Here is a 16,327-nt window from a genome sequence, read left to right as displayed (position 1 = left end):
TTCACTAATTAGCTATCAGAGCTATCAGTTACTGGATAATTATGATTCCGTGGCCTACAACCGCGAAAATATCTTCATATCACTTGATAGAGTTTCATTTATTCCTTATATATGAGTTCCATAAAGAGAACACACAAAATCAACGATGAGGTAATTTATTACATACTGATCGATGTCATATTAAGCACTGGAAATGTTAAGTTACCGTACAGGTAACATTTGCTCCATTTTTTGGTCAGACTTAATTCTTTAACAAAAATATGTGGTGATATATATATATATATCTATGTAATATCCATACCACAATTGCGTGCCACAGTGAGCATTACTGGAAACACTATCTGAACGGCATTTTACAAATCTGAAGAAAGATTTAAGCTAGCCGTACGGTGGACGAATCGGGCTTGTTTTTAGATGACAATTCAATTTAGAGAGCCGTCATCATGAGTTGATTTATTCTCAGTTAAGTGATTAGTTAGTATAACCGAAAGCCGGTTTTACGTCCCCTGTCCTCTGCCCAATTTCCGGATAATTAAAGACCTGGTAATGAAAAAGCTATAATGAGAATAAGTGCTGTGCATTACACCGGCTCGCTTGTCAGCGGGTTGACGCTTACCGCCAGATTGGGTTTCTTTTTATCCAGCGATACTGCTACATGTACCTGGGTATATTCTTTAATACTGATGTTATTAATCACATACTGACTGCCTGTTTACAAGGATATGCAGGTTATCGATGACTTGTATATTAGCGCGCCTCTAGCCATGCCTGTGATGTAATTTTCATTTCAACCAATTAATTGTATTATATGATATTAAACATTAGATCGGATTCCGTTAATTTATATTATACATCCGTTGATATATGTATGTTATCCAATAAAATATATATGATTACATTTAGTCCCTGATTTTTCAATCAGCAGCTATCTAGGATCGGGGGGGGGGGGGTGGGGGGGGGGTACAAGTGGTAAATTCTAAACACAGATTCACTGTAAAATACACGTGCAGGTGGTTCGTTTTCTGTGTGTTTGAAATTTGACCAACATTGTTTTTTGTACCACAGCTAAAAGTGTAACTATTGTTTTATTCCAATATATTGTGCGCTATAACATGACAATACATCGCAGGGTTTTGAAAATAAATCAAAGCATTCCGGAATGGTTAGCGTCTTCAGAGACGACAAGGGTTTACGGGTACGTGAAAGAAGATTAAATTTCAAATAGGAAGTTGTCCCTAAATTATGTTTAACACGAAACCCTCATTCTTTGTAGGCATATCCGTTTTTGATAAGGACCCACGAAACAGTAGACCTTTCTACACTTACCTGTAACAAGTGGTTTTATCTGGAAAAAAATTAATAACTTGAAACCACGACAGAAAATACCTTCCAAATTACCTTCCAAATTAATGTTGTACAGTTATCAGATCATTATGGTTGAATTTGATTGAAATCAATCTCTGCATTCTTAATTATTTAATTCGTGAGGGAGAGCTAGCTTTGTAATTAATAAAATGTCTGTTGAATTAATCATTTAAATATATAAATACGCATTACCATATAAATGTTAAATAAAGACTTCTTTCAGTTCCTTTGAAATATCATTATGTTGCATAGAGATATACGCATTACTAACAGTATAGTTTAACATTTACGATTCAAAAGTTGTCTAAGATTCGGAGGTATACAACAAGCTTACCCATTGCCTTCTACATCCATGTCCATCATTATGATTCAAAAGTTGCCTAAGATTCGGAGGTATACAACAAGCTTACCATTGCCTTCTACATCCATGTCCATCATTATGATTCAAAAGTTGTCTAAGATTCGGAGGTATACAACAAGCTTACCATTCCCTTCTACATCCATGTCCATCATTATGCATATTCTGTGATGCATTATTTTCAACTATCAAACTAGTTTCTTTCACAGTTTAATACCTTCTGAAGCATTATGAACCAAATTATCCCCTCTCATAATACAATGGCTTCATTAAGCGAAATGATTAATTGATCCATGTAAACACTATATTGTAATGAAGTCGTTAATGAATTTCAAACGTGTGCTATCACAAAAAGATGTAGATTTACATTTTGAATTATAATTTTTACTCTGTAGTTTGGATAGGAACTGAACACAATAAATTATAAGATATCGCCAAGACAACAACAAAAAACAAACGGAAAGAAATTAGTAAACGTAAAAAGCCAAAAATAATTGATGACAGGAAATGTATATCGAAATGAGTTTTCCCGTCTTTTGCTTGTAGTAATAATGAAATAATTTATCACCGTTCTCATCTTCTTTAATTCCATCATTAGTCTCGTTCATCTATTCTCATTATTTCATCTAAACACATTCGTATTACCATACATGTATCTATAAAACATAACATCATTTGCAGTAAATATTGAAAACAGTTTTGGTTTGACAGTTATCCTTGACCTGATTTGGCTTCGTATTTGCGAGCTCGTCACTGTGCAAATGATGGATTTAATATGTTGAAAGCAATTATCTTTTTCTTTGTTAGATTTCTGAAGTCCTAGGGCTGTGGATTTAGGTTTTATATTCAATTGCCCGACTTACAAGGGGACCTTGTGGACACCGGAAGCATCAAATATGTATTATTACCGTGATTTGTGAGAATCGCCACGGAGTCCATCCGTCGCAAATTTGATCAAAGAGTTGTGAATTATTTGTCATGCACTCATTAATCCAGATAAAATACTTAATCTTGTATGGCAGTTGTTTTTCATAAGCAGGATACAGATTTTGGCTCAGAAGTTCTACAGAGTCCGTAATACACTTAATCAAAATATTTAGGATTTAGGATGTTTTGTTGTTAACTGTCCTATCATCTTCCATGTACATTAAAGGATGGCAGTCATAAGATGCATGATTATTTTTGTGCATCAATGTTCATTAGTGGTCGGAAATCAATGCGGTGCGGTTCAATTGGTTTTGTTTTTAACTCACTGGTTACAAGTAACTGTTAGCTAATGCTGTACCCACGGCGTCCGCGTCGGCGTCCGCATCGCCGTACCACCCCACTTTAAAGTTTTTGGTAAGCTTGCAAGTCCAAAAGTATACACCTCACACCCTTCTAATTTGATTTATACATTTGTTAGAGGTCTAGGGGTGATGTTATGGCAAAATCATACCGGAAAAAAAATATGTTTTCGCATTTTTACCACTTTGTGGACTTAACTTTTTTGGCACCAAAACCCACTTTTGAAGTTTTTGGGGGTAAGTGTTTGGAATGCTGGAAGTCTACACCCTTATAGTAGTATGCATTTGTTACAGTATAGCTCCTCGCGTGCTTCAATTAGGACTAACAAGCATTACTTATATAAGTTGTCTTAACATTGTTCACGATTATTGTAAAATGAATAATGTATACATTTCTTTATTTGTTATAGAGAGAAGAAAACACAGAAATACCAAAAGGGGTAAAACCAAAACCGAAACTCAGGGATACAGGTAAGTCCTGCTAACGAAATGTCCAGATTTTACATAGCATGTGCCATATGAGAAAGTAATACAATCCTGCTTATGTTTATAAGCATTTACTGTAAACCAACGTATTTTCGATGCCACTTAATTTCGCGTTTTTATGCCACACGACTTTTCCGCGGTGATTTAATATTGCAATTTACAGTTTCAAAAGGCCCACTGTACCTGTGGGTGGAGCTATTTCGTGGCGATAATTGTAATCGTCAGCCAAATACGGGAAAATTAATTGCACGCGAAAATGAGTTCGTCTCTATTTCAATTGTTCTGAACGTAGGCGTCGTCATCCCGCTCCTAGTTGTACTGACTGCCGCTTGTTATTCACGATTTTTTTAATGACGTACACATTTAATCACAATTAGGATTTTCTAAAAGGAAGAACAAGCGAGTTCATTATACATAATCGCAAAGTGAACATACATCGAATTATTGATTCATGGATTTTTGAATGACAGACACATTTAATCACAATTAGGGATGTTAAGACGCTGGAACAAGGGACCTCATTACAAGTGAACATAGATCGAACTGATATTCAAACCGGAAAGAATAGAGCGCTATATTAGTCTTTACATGCTTAAGGAGCTTTTGGATTAGTCAACATCTGGAATGGTTAGTTGAGCCAAGTTGAATCCCAGCGCTGCCCGTTGAAAGCTTATGTCTTGTGTAAGTAAATACAAATGAAATACTCTTAATTTCAGCCAGCCGTTTTATATTTACGCTTTATGTTTTTTTGTCATTACAGATTACAACCCGCTGATGGGCGGAGGGGGAGGAGGGGGGAGTTTCAGACCCTCCCGACGAGCAGGTGGCGGGGGAGGCGGATGAGGTTAATTTGTGTGTCAGATCACCAAACTTCATGAGGAGTTTGGTTCGATATGACACACAGATACGCGTTGTTTTTAAATTAATTTCCTGATGGTGGTAGATATTTACCTTAGACATTTGTTTCGACTAAATGTAACGTGAAAGGCTATTTCTCTAAAAAGGGACCAGAGTTTTAATGAATTAAATGTTTAATGTCACAATGAAATTTCGTCACTTACCATGTTCAACAAGTTTTGAATTTCTTATCTTATTTCTTTTCAAATTGAACACATTACAAACTGTATGTCAGTAGTGATTCTGTTGCGGTAACGACTTCAGTAAAATAATCAATAATTTCTGAAGATTTCTTAACAAGATAAATGTCTATTAAAGTCATATTGGTACAATGCGCTATCACTATCAGGAAATAAAGGTCACCCAATGCTTTTGATGGAATCACTGGACATTAAGGTTTATCAATATCTCTTGAAGCAAATCATATGTATTGTCAATTGGGAGTCTATATAGTTTCTAACTTTGAGATAAATGGTAAGCCATACATGTCCCCTGATTCTCCATGACGTCATACCGGTCAAGAGTTCGACTCACCGGCATAACTGATATCATCGAAGCTTGGTAATAACCGTTTTTTTTATTTTGAAATCTCAATAGGTACTGCATATATATTGTCTTGAAATGATTTATACAGGTAATATGTTGAACTAACCTTTACATTTTCTGTACATGTGTAAATTGTATATGAAACGAATTTACCATATTATGTCACGTAATAAGACCTGATTAGGAAAACTAGCCTTAATGTGGAATTGCATAATGATATGTTAAAATACCATCATGGTTACATAGTGAAATCCAATACATGTTAATTTGTAATTTTATCGATTTCACAGGTAAGGCTGTTAAGGTAGTGAGTATCCTGTTTTGTCAGGATGCATTTTTCACAATTCGTTATCTGAGAGACAGGTTTATGAGTGTCTTTTATAAAATATGTAATTCGTTCAGGACTTTGACAGAAAGATAGAGTGAGATGGGTGTAAGATAGTGAAGGAAGAGAGAGAGACTGAGAGTGAATAAATTTATATTGAAATGTCGCTTTGATAGAGTATAAAATAAACAATTTAAGTTATTTCCTATGTTGATTGTTTTCTTTTGTACCTCGTATGAGTTATATACCCTTCTCATATACCGTCAATTTACATTTATGACTGAGTGGACGACCCCGTTACAAACATAATATTAAAATACGCAGAACACAATTGCAAATGGATACTAATTTTAAAATCGGCCCTAGAACAATGTTTGTGTAATTTGGTGAACAGAATTGAGCTGATTATAAATGCGCTGAGATCAGAAGTGTTGGGAGATTGTTTTGTGGAATGTCTGTACGGACTCACCAAATTATGCACCAATAAACGAATACACTACACCTTAAATCGGCATTTCTATTTCATTTGTATTTTTTTCATATTTAGCCTAGAGAGAAATTACACAAAAATACAATATTGATATGAAGTTTCAAAAAAAAGAACAAAAAAACAAAGAGAAAAACAAAAACAAAAAAAGGATACCTAAAAAAAAAAAAAAAAAAAAATTGCCTCACAATATTTAAAAAAAAACAACATATTTTTAACGTCAGGATGCCTTTGGCACCTGCCGTTATAGTCGTGGGTAAATGTTGTTAATCACACATTTGTTTCTGGCTAACAACTTCTCTTTTCTGTAATACAAATGATATTCATCCGCAGCCACATATAGTTCCTATTTTAACACAGCAATTATTGACACGATTTAACCGATGGTTCCCGTGTTTACTGCAATTACTTAAAATGAAATATGAATTTTCGGTGTTCTAAACTATTTTAGACTATGAATATAAACATTTTCCTCATCAGTATATGCAATTTTGTTGGCGTAGGATTACGTAGTTCTGTCTCAATACTGCCTTGAAAACGAAAGTAAAAAAAACCAGTTTGATCGTCGTGGAAATTTACATGCGTCCACAGAGAAGCTGTCCACATGTCTTAGACTCATAAAAGCTGTTCATCCTGAGATCATATGCAGGAACATTTCATATAAGTCTAAAACCAACCGTGTTTATGTAGTCAAATGTTTACAAATCTATAAATAGTTCTGCAGCGAAACAGGGATAACTTCAGCTGTCACGTGACTAATCACGTGATCATCAGCCAAAATGGCGGGTATGTGTAATGTAATTAAAACAGCGACCGTTCGCAGTTTCATATTTATTTGTATGTCGCTAGAATACGAAAGAAATGTCAACAGGAATTGATGGCAAGTTGTAACAAACTACAATGTCGTTTTTCATGAGGATTTTGTTAAATTAGATTATTATTTGTTTATTTGAAAAGAATCTAACGATTATGATCCATGACTGATGTACCACAGTACTAGCATTTTGTTTGTCAAAACTGTAGGCCTATATATGTCTCGTCGGACAGCGTGACCGACAGCGCGACCGTAGTTTTATATCGGGAGGTGAAATATGCATTTTCGATGTTACTAGGGGTAATAAAATAGGTGTTTGCTAGGCCTAATTAACATCTTATGGTATAGATAAAAAAAACTTAGGGTGTGTACATGCATCTTGGATTATATCTCTGGTTGTACAGTACATGTAACTGTTAATAAACCGTCCTTCAGTTGATTTTTTTTTCAAGTTTACAAGCAGCTTTACTGATTCAGAAGTACATGTATATCAATAATCTTCCACAAACATTAAATAATTAGGTCAGAGAAAGAACTATACTCAGATATTTGAAACTGTTCAGCAGATAAATATGTTAATCATACATGTTTTCTTTAATATATATATAATAGGAATAACCAGATTAAGACATTTCATCTAATACAAATGTAGCTGTCTAACTATAAATTCAATTTTAATTTTTTTATTTTATGACCTCAGACCCTGACGTTTCTCATGGCCTTTGGCCCTTTGATGTTAAATTACCGTGCAACGCTTAAATGGGTTCCCGCGTTTTGGCGCTCACTTATTCCCTGTATTTTTTTGCATGTAAAAATATTTTCTTCTCTTTTTTTTCATTTTTTTCTCGATATGTCTTTTTTTTTCTTTTCATTTTTTGTGAATTTTATAAAACGAAAATATATCCCTCTGATTTATTTTTGTCCTACATACTTGGGGTGTCAGTTCGGAAAATACCATATTTGGAAGTAAACTGATAATCTCGTGACAAACATGATACCCAAACACACAATCCACAATGATGTAGTGACGATGCTCGTGTATCTATACCGATTGGTTGGATTGAAAAATGCCTTATGAAATGGAGTATCGTTTGGTCACGTGCCTTTCTGTGTACTTCCAAATATGGTGTTTTCTCATCCTGACGCTTAAAAGAGACGCCTATTCAATCAGAGATAAATTCTTTTCATTTCAATACTCATACTGCGAGTTACTTTACAGATTTCGAATTAACGCAAAGCTCATAACTTGGGCAATTCAGGGAAATAGAAATCATTAGATATTTTAAAGGGAACACAAATATGCGTAAATACACGGGAATCCATCCTAAAGTATCGTACAGTTTTAAAAGAAGAGGATTTATGTCTAACCCAAAGGTATACTGAAGACTTACATTCGGAATAATTCAAACCTAAATTGATGACCTACTGTTAATAAATTGGGGCCGCGGTGGCCGAGTGGTTAAGGTGTCCCGACACTTTATCACTAGCCCCCCACCTCTGGGTTGCGAGTTCGAAACCTACGTGGTACAGTTGCCAGGTGCTGACCGTTGGCCGGTGGTTTGTCTCCGGGTACTCCGGCTTTCCCCAACCTCAAAAACTTGGCACGTCCTTAAATGACCCTGGCTGTTAATAGGACGTTAAACAAAATCAAACCAAACATACGAAACTGTTAATAAAAAACATATAAAACAACAAAAAACAAAAAACAATTGACCACTCTGATATCTTGGACAAAAATGTGAACATCATTATTGAATATCAATGTAGTATGTGCATAATGAATGCACAGTACAATGCGAAGATTCACATTCTACATAGTTTTTGCCTTTTCTACGGCTCTTAAAGAATTGGAGACGAGACACGCTATGCATAAAGAATCCAACTATTCCGCCAACAATGATTCCTCAGTCAAAACACCAGTAATGTATTTTACTGTTCAGATTCACACTCACCTTAACTAAGAAATAAAACAGAAGCATTGCATTGCTCCTTAGAATCATGCCGACATGGAAGCTTAAAACTGACATGCACTTTAGAAATCTCTCCTATGGATGTCTTAATTAGAAACTGAAGGTTGTTTTTTTTTTGTTTTTTTTTTTTGCGAATTTAAAGAGCTTTATCAGCAGAATCATACTGATTTTTATGGTTGAAATCAACACACGAAGAAAAAGGGCATCGACCTATTCACTACATGAAAGATGAAACGGCCAGATGCGGTAGAATAATGTAATTTCAGAAGAATGAACACAAGATGGTTACTTAATGCATTGACCAACGAGTTCAATATAATCCTCTGATTCTGACAATATTCAGTAGTGAAAAGTGATCAGAAATTAAAAGCTTTCTGGTGTAACTGACGAATTCCGTTTAATGGCTAATTCGATATTGCAATAAAGTCGCACCATTTATGGTAATATAAGGGCTTGAGTTTTCTCTGTGTTCATGTCATTCTAACTACAAGTTATATTTCAATCACATGCATATGCTATCAACATCTAGTCATCAAATATCATATGACGACCGAAAAAATAAGACAATTGTTTTATCACAAATGTGAGGGAATTTTTCATAATGAGAAAGAGTCTTATAATACCGTATATAGCCGGTTATGATTATTTTTTAACTCGTTCATACGACTTCAATGTTAGTGTTCCTCTAAAAACTGCCACAAATAAGCTTTTGTAGTATAATGTAGGACTAGTGTAAAGTATTGTATAAATGTAAAAGAATGCATCGGATGTAGACTTGCTCTGGCTATCATCCGCCATTGCTATTTGTGCTCTATCTCGACGATTGATTTCTTAATGAATTTTGACATGATTTTATTACTACCGAGAAATTTTGTGACACTACTAAGAAGAGATTGTATTTGGAGACACTGTTACTAGTGAGAGGAGATGGTCAAGAGCAACTCATCCAGCATCTCTAATTTTGAGAAAGTTTTGATAACACCAGACCTAAACCACGGGTAATGTATAAGATCACTGTCCGACCGTCATTTCTATGGTGACTACTTCATTTCTGAATTGAAAATTGTTGTTCCAAGTTCATTTCCATTGTTTTTATTTATTTATTTGTAAAGAAAACATACCTCTAATGTTTAATCCGTCAAATTACTAGTAGTCGCATTGTACACACTGTAATGCAATGCACTTTCATGACCACTTTTTTTTTTATATATATATATATTTCATTTGTAAACTTTGTCACAAAATTATACACTGAGTTATATTGTAGACGTTCTGTTGAAATACAATATTGAGAATGGTAAAATGTTATAGGCATGGACTCTTTAGGTCTTAAGCGAGTCCTAGAAGGACGAAACATCACTGACGAGTCCTAGAAGGACGAAACATCACTGACGAGTCCTAGAAGGACGAAACATCTGTATGATGTCCGTAACATTACTAACGAGTCCTAGAAGGGCGAAACATCTGTATATTGTCCGTAACATCACTGGCGAGTCCTAGAAGGAGGAAACATTACTGACGAGTCCTAGAAGGACGAAACATCTGTATGATGTCCGTAACATCACTGACGAGTCCTAGAAGGACGAAACATCTGTATGATGTCCGTAACATCACTGACGAGTCCTAGAAGGACGAAACATCTGTATAATGTCCGTAACATCACTGACGAGTCTTAGAAGGACGAAACATCTGTATGATGTCCGTAACATTACTGACGAGTCCTAGAAGGACGAAACATCTGTATAATGTCCGTAACATCACTGACGAGTCTTAGAAGGACGAAACATCTGTATAATGTCCGTAACATCACTGACGAGTCCTAGAAGGACGAAACATCTGTATGATGACCGTAACATCACTGACGAGTCCTAGAAGGAGGAAACATCTGTATGATGTCCGTAACATCACTGACGAGACCTAGAAGGACGAAACATCTGTATAATATCCGTAACATCACTGACGAGTCCTAGAAGGACGAAACATCTGTATAATGTCCGTAACATCACTGACGAGTCCTAGAAGGACGAAACATCTGTATGATGTCCGTAACATCACTGACGAGGCCTAGAAGGACGAAACATCTTTATGATGTCCGTAACATCACTGACGAGTCCTAGAAGGGCGAAACATCTGTATGATGTCCGTAACATCACTGACGAGTCCTAGAAGGACGAAACATCTGTATGTCCGTAACATCACTGACGAGTCCTCGAAGGACGAAACATCTGTATAATGTCCGTAACATCACTGACGAGTCCTAGAAGGACGAAACATCTGTATAATGTCCGTAACATCACTGACGAGTCCTAGAAGGACGAAACATCTGTATAATGTCCGTAACATCACTGACGAGTCCTAGAAGGACGAAACATCTGTATAATGACCGTAACATCACTGACGAGTCCTAGAAGGACGAAACATCTGTATGATGTCCGTAACATCACTGACGAGTCTTAGAAGGACGAAACATCTGTATGATGTCCGTAACATCACTGACGAGTCCTAGAAGGACGAAACATCTGTATAATGTCCGTAACATCACTGACGAGTCCTAGAAGGACGAAACATCTGTATAATGACCGTAACATCACTGACGAGTCCTAGAAGGACGAAGCATCCGTATAAAGCAGTTAAATTCATTTTATCTAGCTCTCGTTTTGTATGGTAAGTACACTAATACCTTGTGTGTTTGTTGTACAATCCAAGTACATTGTCTATATTGCATTTTTCAGACTTGTGAGGCCATTAGGTTTCCAGTTGCTTTTGTCACTGTAAAAAAAACGATTTTTTTTCCGCCAAATTAGAAACGTTAATTCATCGATTTAGGGGAATTTCGACTCATTAATTTAAAGGATTCATAATCTCAAATAATAGCAAGGCGAAATTCAAACTTATCGATATTCTATTTATTTATTTATTCATTTATTTAAAAAATGTACTATTTTAAATATTTATTCATTTTTTTTATTTTACTTTATTTTATTTGACTTTTTTTGAGAAGGAAAGAGAGAATGAACGTTCATTTTGAAGTTTCTCGGTAAATAACATGGGTGAGGGCCTTATGAAAGGATATAATAACGGTTTCTAATTAGCATGAAGATCTCGGTAATTACTACATTTTCAGAATATCATTAAAAGTAACGGTACTATTTATGGTGACCGTTCCTCTGAGTGTGTAAATCCTGACGAATATTGTAATTTAGCATCTAAATGACGTCACAACTCATTTCATCAAAATTTCGCTTAATTAGTTTTCTTAATATCTTCATCTTTTTACGCGTAGTTTACTTTGCTTTAATTTTCAGCCAAACTATAATTTTCTGCTGCAAAAGCTTGCTTCTAGAGGGAACGCGATCATCGCCCAGACAAGTCAGCTTACTCCCCCATGTGATAGAATCATATTACACTGACAGCCCAAGGTCAGTATATTTACTGTTGGTATATATCAACCACCCATTTATATACTCGTGTAAGGATTCTCATCACATTAACTAAGATTGTGTTAGTAAATGTCTATTCAATTACTAATTGCATTTAATCAAGCCTAGAGGACAAATCCCTACAGCGGTTGTTCTTGTTTTTTTTTTTTTTTTTTTGTTCTTTCTTCTCTTCTTCTTCTTCTTTTTGCGTGTTTTTTTCTCTGATTTTGAATATTTGACGACGTTTTCACGATCGTCATCGCCGTTTCTTTGTATTGATGAATTTTAAACGTCTGAGAGATAAACAATAGCCAGAACAAAAACTGTAACCTTGCATATTGGTATTGTACATCCCATATTGGTATTGTACTTTCCATATTGGTATTGTAAATTCCATATTGGTATTGTACTTTCCATATTGGTATTGTACATCCCACATTGGTATTGTACTTTCCATATTGGTATTGTACTTTCCATATTGGTATTGTAAATTCCATATTGGTATTGTACATCCCATATTGGTATGGTACTTTCCATATTGGTATTGTACATCCCACATTGGTATTGTACTTTCCATATTGGTATTGTACACCCCATATTGGTATTGTACTTTCCATATTGGTATTGTACATCCCACATTGGTATTGTACTTTCCATATTGGTATTGTACACCCCATATTGGTATTGTACATATCATATAGGTATTGTACATCCCATATTGGTATTTTACATCCCATATTGGTATTGTACATCCCATATTGGTATTGTACATCTTATATTGGTATTGTACATCCCATATTGGTATTGTACACCCCATATTGGTATTGTACATCCTATATTGGTATTGTACATCCCATATTGGTATTGTACATCCCATATTGGTATTGTACATCCCATATTGGTATTGTACATCCCATATTGGTATTGTACATCCCATATTGGTATTGTACATCTTATATTGGTATTGTACATTCCATATTGGTATTGTACATCCCATATTGGTATTGTACATCTCATATTGGTATTGTACATCTCATATTGGTATTGTACATCCCATATTGGTATTGTACATCCCATATTGGTATTGTACATCCCATATTGGTATTGTACATCTCATATTGGTATTGTACATCTCATATTGATATTGTACATCCCATATTGGTATTGTACACCCAATATTGGTATTGTACATCCCATATTGGTATTGTACACCCCATATTGGTATTGTACATCCCATATTGGTATTGTACATCCCATATTGGTATTGTACACCCCATATTGGTATTGTACATCCCATATTGGTATTGTACATCCCATATTGGTATTGTATATCCCATATTGGTTTTGGAATTTTTTTTGTATAAAAATCGTAACATGCCTACGCCTGAAACTAACACAATTCTAGTCAGAATACTTATTTTAAATCATCATTTACCAAAACTTAACGCCCATAGTATCAACAAAACGCACTAACGGCCGACGTGCCTTAACGTCATATTCTAAAATCCTTCCAGAACGTGCTATGTTTAAATAATGTTCTTCCTTCACGAAGTGATACAAATTGCCAGGGTATACCCACCAAATGTAATGTCCATCGGGGGTACATCAGATCCGCGGCCACACGTCCTGATGCTAAGCCCGCTCAACGTCGCGGTAAACAGACACAACACTCAGCCGCAAAGCCACAAACGTTTATTAGCGATTGGACGATGCCGCTAAAAAGTATATATCCATTAATTTTGGTGTATCATCTAAAAGACAAATCGCTATTTCAAAAAATCATATATCCTCATATGACTACTTATTGCCAGAGGCCGCGGTGGCCGAGTGGTTAAGGTGTCCCGACACTTTATCACTAGCCTTCCACCTCTGGGTTGCGAGTTCGAAACCTACATGGGGCAGTTGCCAGGTACTGGCCGTAGGCCGGTGGTTTTTCTCCGGGTACTCCGGCTTTCCTCCACCTCCAAAACAAGGCACGTCCTTAAATGACCCTGGTTGTTAATAGGACGTTAAAAAAACAAACAAACAAACAAACAGGACTTATTGCCCGTCGTGTGTAGACATGTCTTCAAATTAGACGGATTGTATTTATCATCAACTGATAGGTAAAAGTAGCGATAAGACACTGCAGTGATCACCAGGCTTCTAAGAGAGAGAGACGAGCTCCCAAAGCCAGGTTGATTGCAGTTACCAAGACAGATGTTTTGATGGCAGGCCACTACTTACAATACTCTAATAAATACAGACAGGTTGTCACTAAGGCAAAGTGAATAAAATATAAAAAAATCCAATTTCAACTGTCAATATCGCGCATCATGCAACATCTTATATACGATAATCTTGCACGGACTTGTGGAGGACCGAGAAGGCAACAAGCAAATTGCAAGTTTATAAATATATAACTGTTTAGTATAGTGTTCCGTTAGGGGCAAATTTTCAATATCGCTCCTTCGCTCCTTCGACCTAAACGCGAAGGAGCGAAAACACGATGGCGAAGGCGCGAAAACACGATGGCCCCCTCATTCGCTCCTTCCTCATCGTGTTTTGCTCCTTCGCGTTTAGGTCGAAGGAGCGACGGAGCGATATTAGAAATTTGGCCCTAACGGAACACCATATTTTCGTCCCTCTATAACTTGTCAGCGATGCTTGGAGCCAAACGTGTGGTAATCCAGAAGACAAGCCAGAACAAAATTGAATACTGGGGTACCAGTATAGTTGTAGAATTTGAATTCTCTAAAGTGATTTAAATACCTTATTGTGAAAACCGCAGTATTATATAGTAAGTTTTATTAAAATCATCCAACGGAAATGCTATGTTGATTATTTACCCCGACTGTTCGATATCCCTCGTGTGCTATAAAAAAATAATTCAAGAATAAATTCAAGACCTTCCAGAAAAATTATTCGCACGAACGTTCGAAATCCTATCCATGTGTTATGGTAAATAAAATGATATACGTTTTCAGTATTATAACTTATTTGATTAGTTTAGTTTTAATCAATTCTGCATGCTTCAAAGATACAGATCGTCATCCGATCAATAATATCCTCGAATACTATCGTATCCTGACCGGTCAAATTAGATCAATTCTCCAAACCGAACCCTCTCTAAACCGGCCAGATATTAAAGCACCGTGTAAGGTCGGTTTAGAGAAGTTCCGGTGTTTGTAGGACTGATATCGATGATCCGATTTTATGCATTCACGTGAAAAGCAATGCAACGCCGCGGCTACGTCGACTCCTTTTAATATAGAATTAAAATTTAGAGTAGCAGGTCGTTATATACTACATTTTTACCAGTGAAATATCAAAAATTATTCATTCTATAAAAGTGATATTTTTCACTAGTGAAAAATATCATTTTTGCTGATTTGACCAATCAAATTAATGAATACAAAATACCAAAATAATTGACCAATCAGAAAGCCCGACATATATGTCAGCACCTGGACAGGGGGAACTACTGTTTTTGTTTACAAATTATCGCTGTAGGCCTAGTTAGCATACGGGGTAGGTTTTTTGTCGATAAAAAATGTAATAAACAGAATATCTAACAGTGCCTCAGTAATACCAAATATATTTCACGAGTGGGGCTAATATTTTGATATTTTTCACGAGTGCGCAGCACAAGTGAAAAATATCAAAATATTAGCCCCACTCGTGAAATATATTTGGTATTACTGAGGCACTGTTAGATATTCTGTTTATTACATTTTTTCATTTTTGATATCCTCTATATATTGATAAAAAATAATAATTCTTTACAGATCGGTAAATGTATATTATGTACAACAACGCGATACAAGCCGGGCTAGGTATGATGCCAGGGATGTGTTAATCTTCCCGGGTCAGTAGAATGAATCTGTCAAACTCGGTAATCGCCGCGTGAATGTGTTATCGCCGGTGCCGTCCTTTGTGTTGAAGGTTGCTATATTAATTTGTAAAGATACATTACTTTAAAAAAGAGATATGTTTCAGGAGTAAGATATATAAGTATCCTGTCTGAAGTCATCGAAGGAGCTATAGTTGTAGGACGCATATTACTAATATAAGAGTGTGGCTTTAAGTAATGACCGGCAGGCTTTCTTTGGTGTCTTTGTCTATCTCCAGCAAAGGAGATGGTTTTACATAAGCTCTAGGTTGTTACCAAATCCTCTGTTACACTTTTCACTGATTGTATTGTATTACTTATTATCAAATAAATATTGTTTAAACTTTAAGCATAGGCGTCTGCATCTGATTAATATTTATAGAAAACAAAAGTACGAGCAGGGGATACTATTGTTTTCTATAAATACTAACACGATACAGACGCCTGTGCTCAAGGTGATCATTTATACAAGATAGTTAATAGATAGTGGTATATAGGAGATA

At 35.7% G+C, this 16,327-nt stretch overlaps 1 protein-coding gene across 1 annotated transcript in view; it reads left to right on the top strand.

Annotated features, from left to right (window-relative positions):
- The window catches only part of LOC117340789 (selenoprotein S-like), a 39,057-nt gene extending 33,592 nt beyond the window's left edge, over positions 1 to 5,465 (top strand). The window contains exons 5-6 of the mRNA XM_033902562.1: positions 3,420 to 3,480; positions 4,256 to 5,465. Coding sequence (XP_033758453.1) covers positions 3,420 to 3,480; positions 4,256 to 4,338 — 144 coding nt within the window. The 3' untranslated portion in view covers positions 4,339 to 5,465. The remainder of the gene's footprint in view (positions 1 to 3,419; positions 3,481 to 4,255) is intronic.
- The last annotated feature ends 10,862 nt before the right edge of the window (positions 5,466 to 16,327 follow it).

This window comes from Pecten maximus, chromosome 13 (assembly GCF_902652985.1).
Source record: "Pecten maximus chromosome 13, xPecMax1.1, whole genome shotgun sequence".
Classification (NCBI taxonomy): Eukaryota; Metazoa; Mollusca; class Bivalvia; order Pectinida; family Pectinidae; genus Pecten; species Pecten maximus.
The sequence above is the reverse complement of the archived record's forward strand: the minus strand, read 5'-3'. Positions and strand labels throughout refer to the sequence as shown.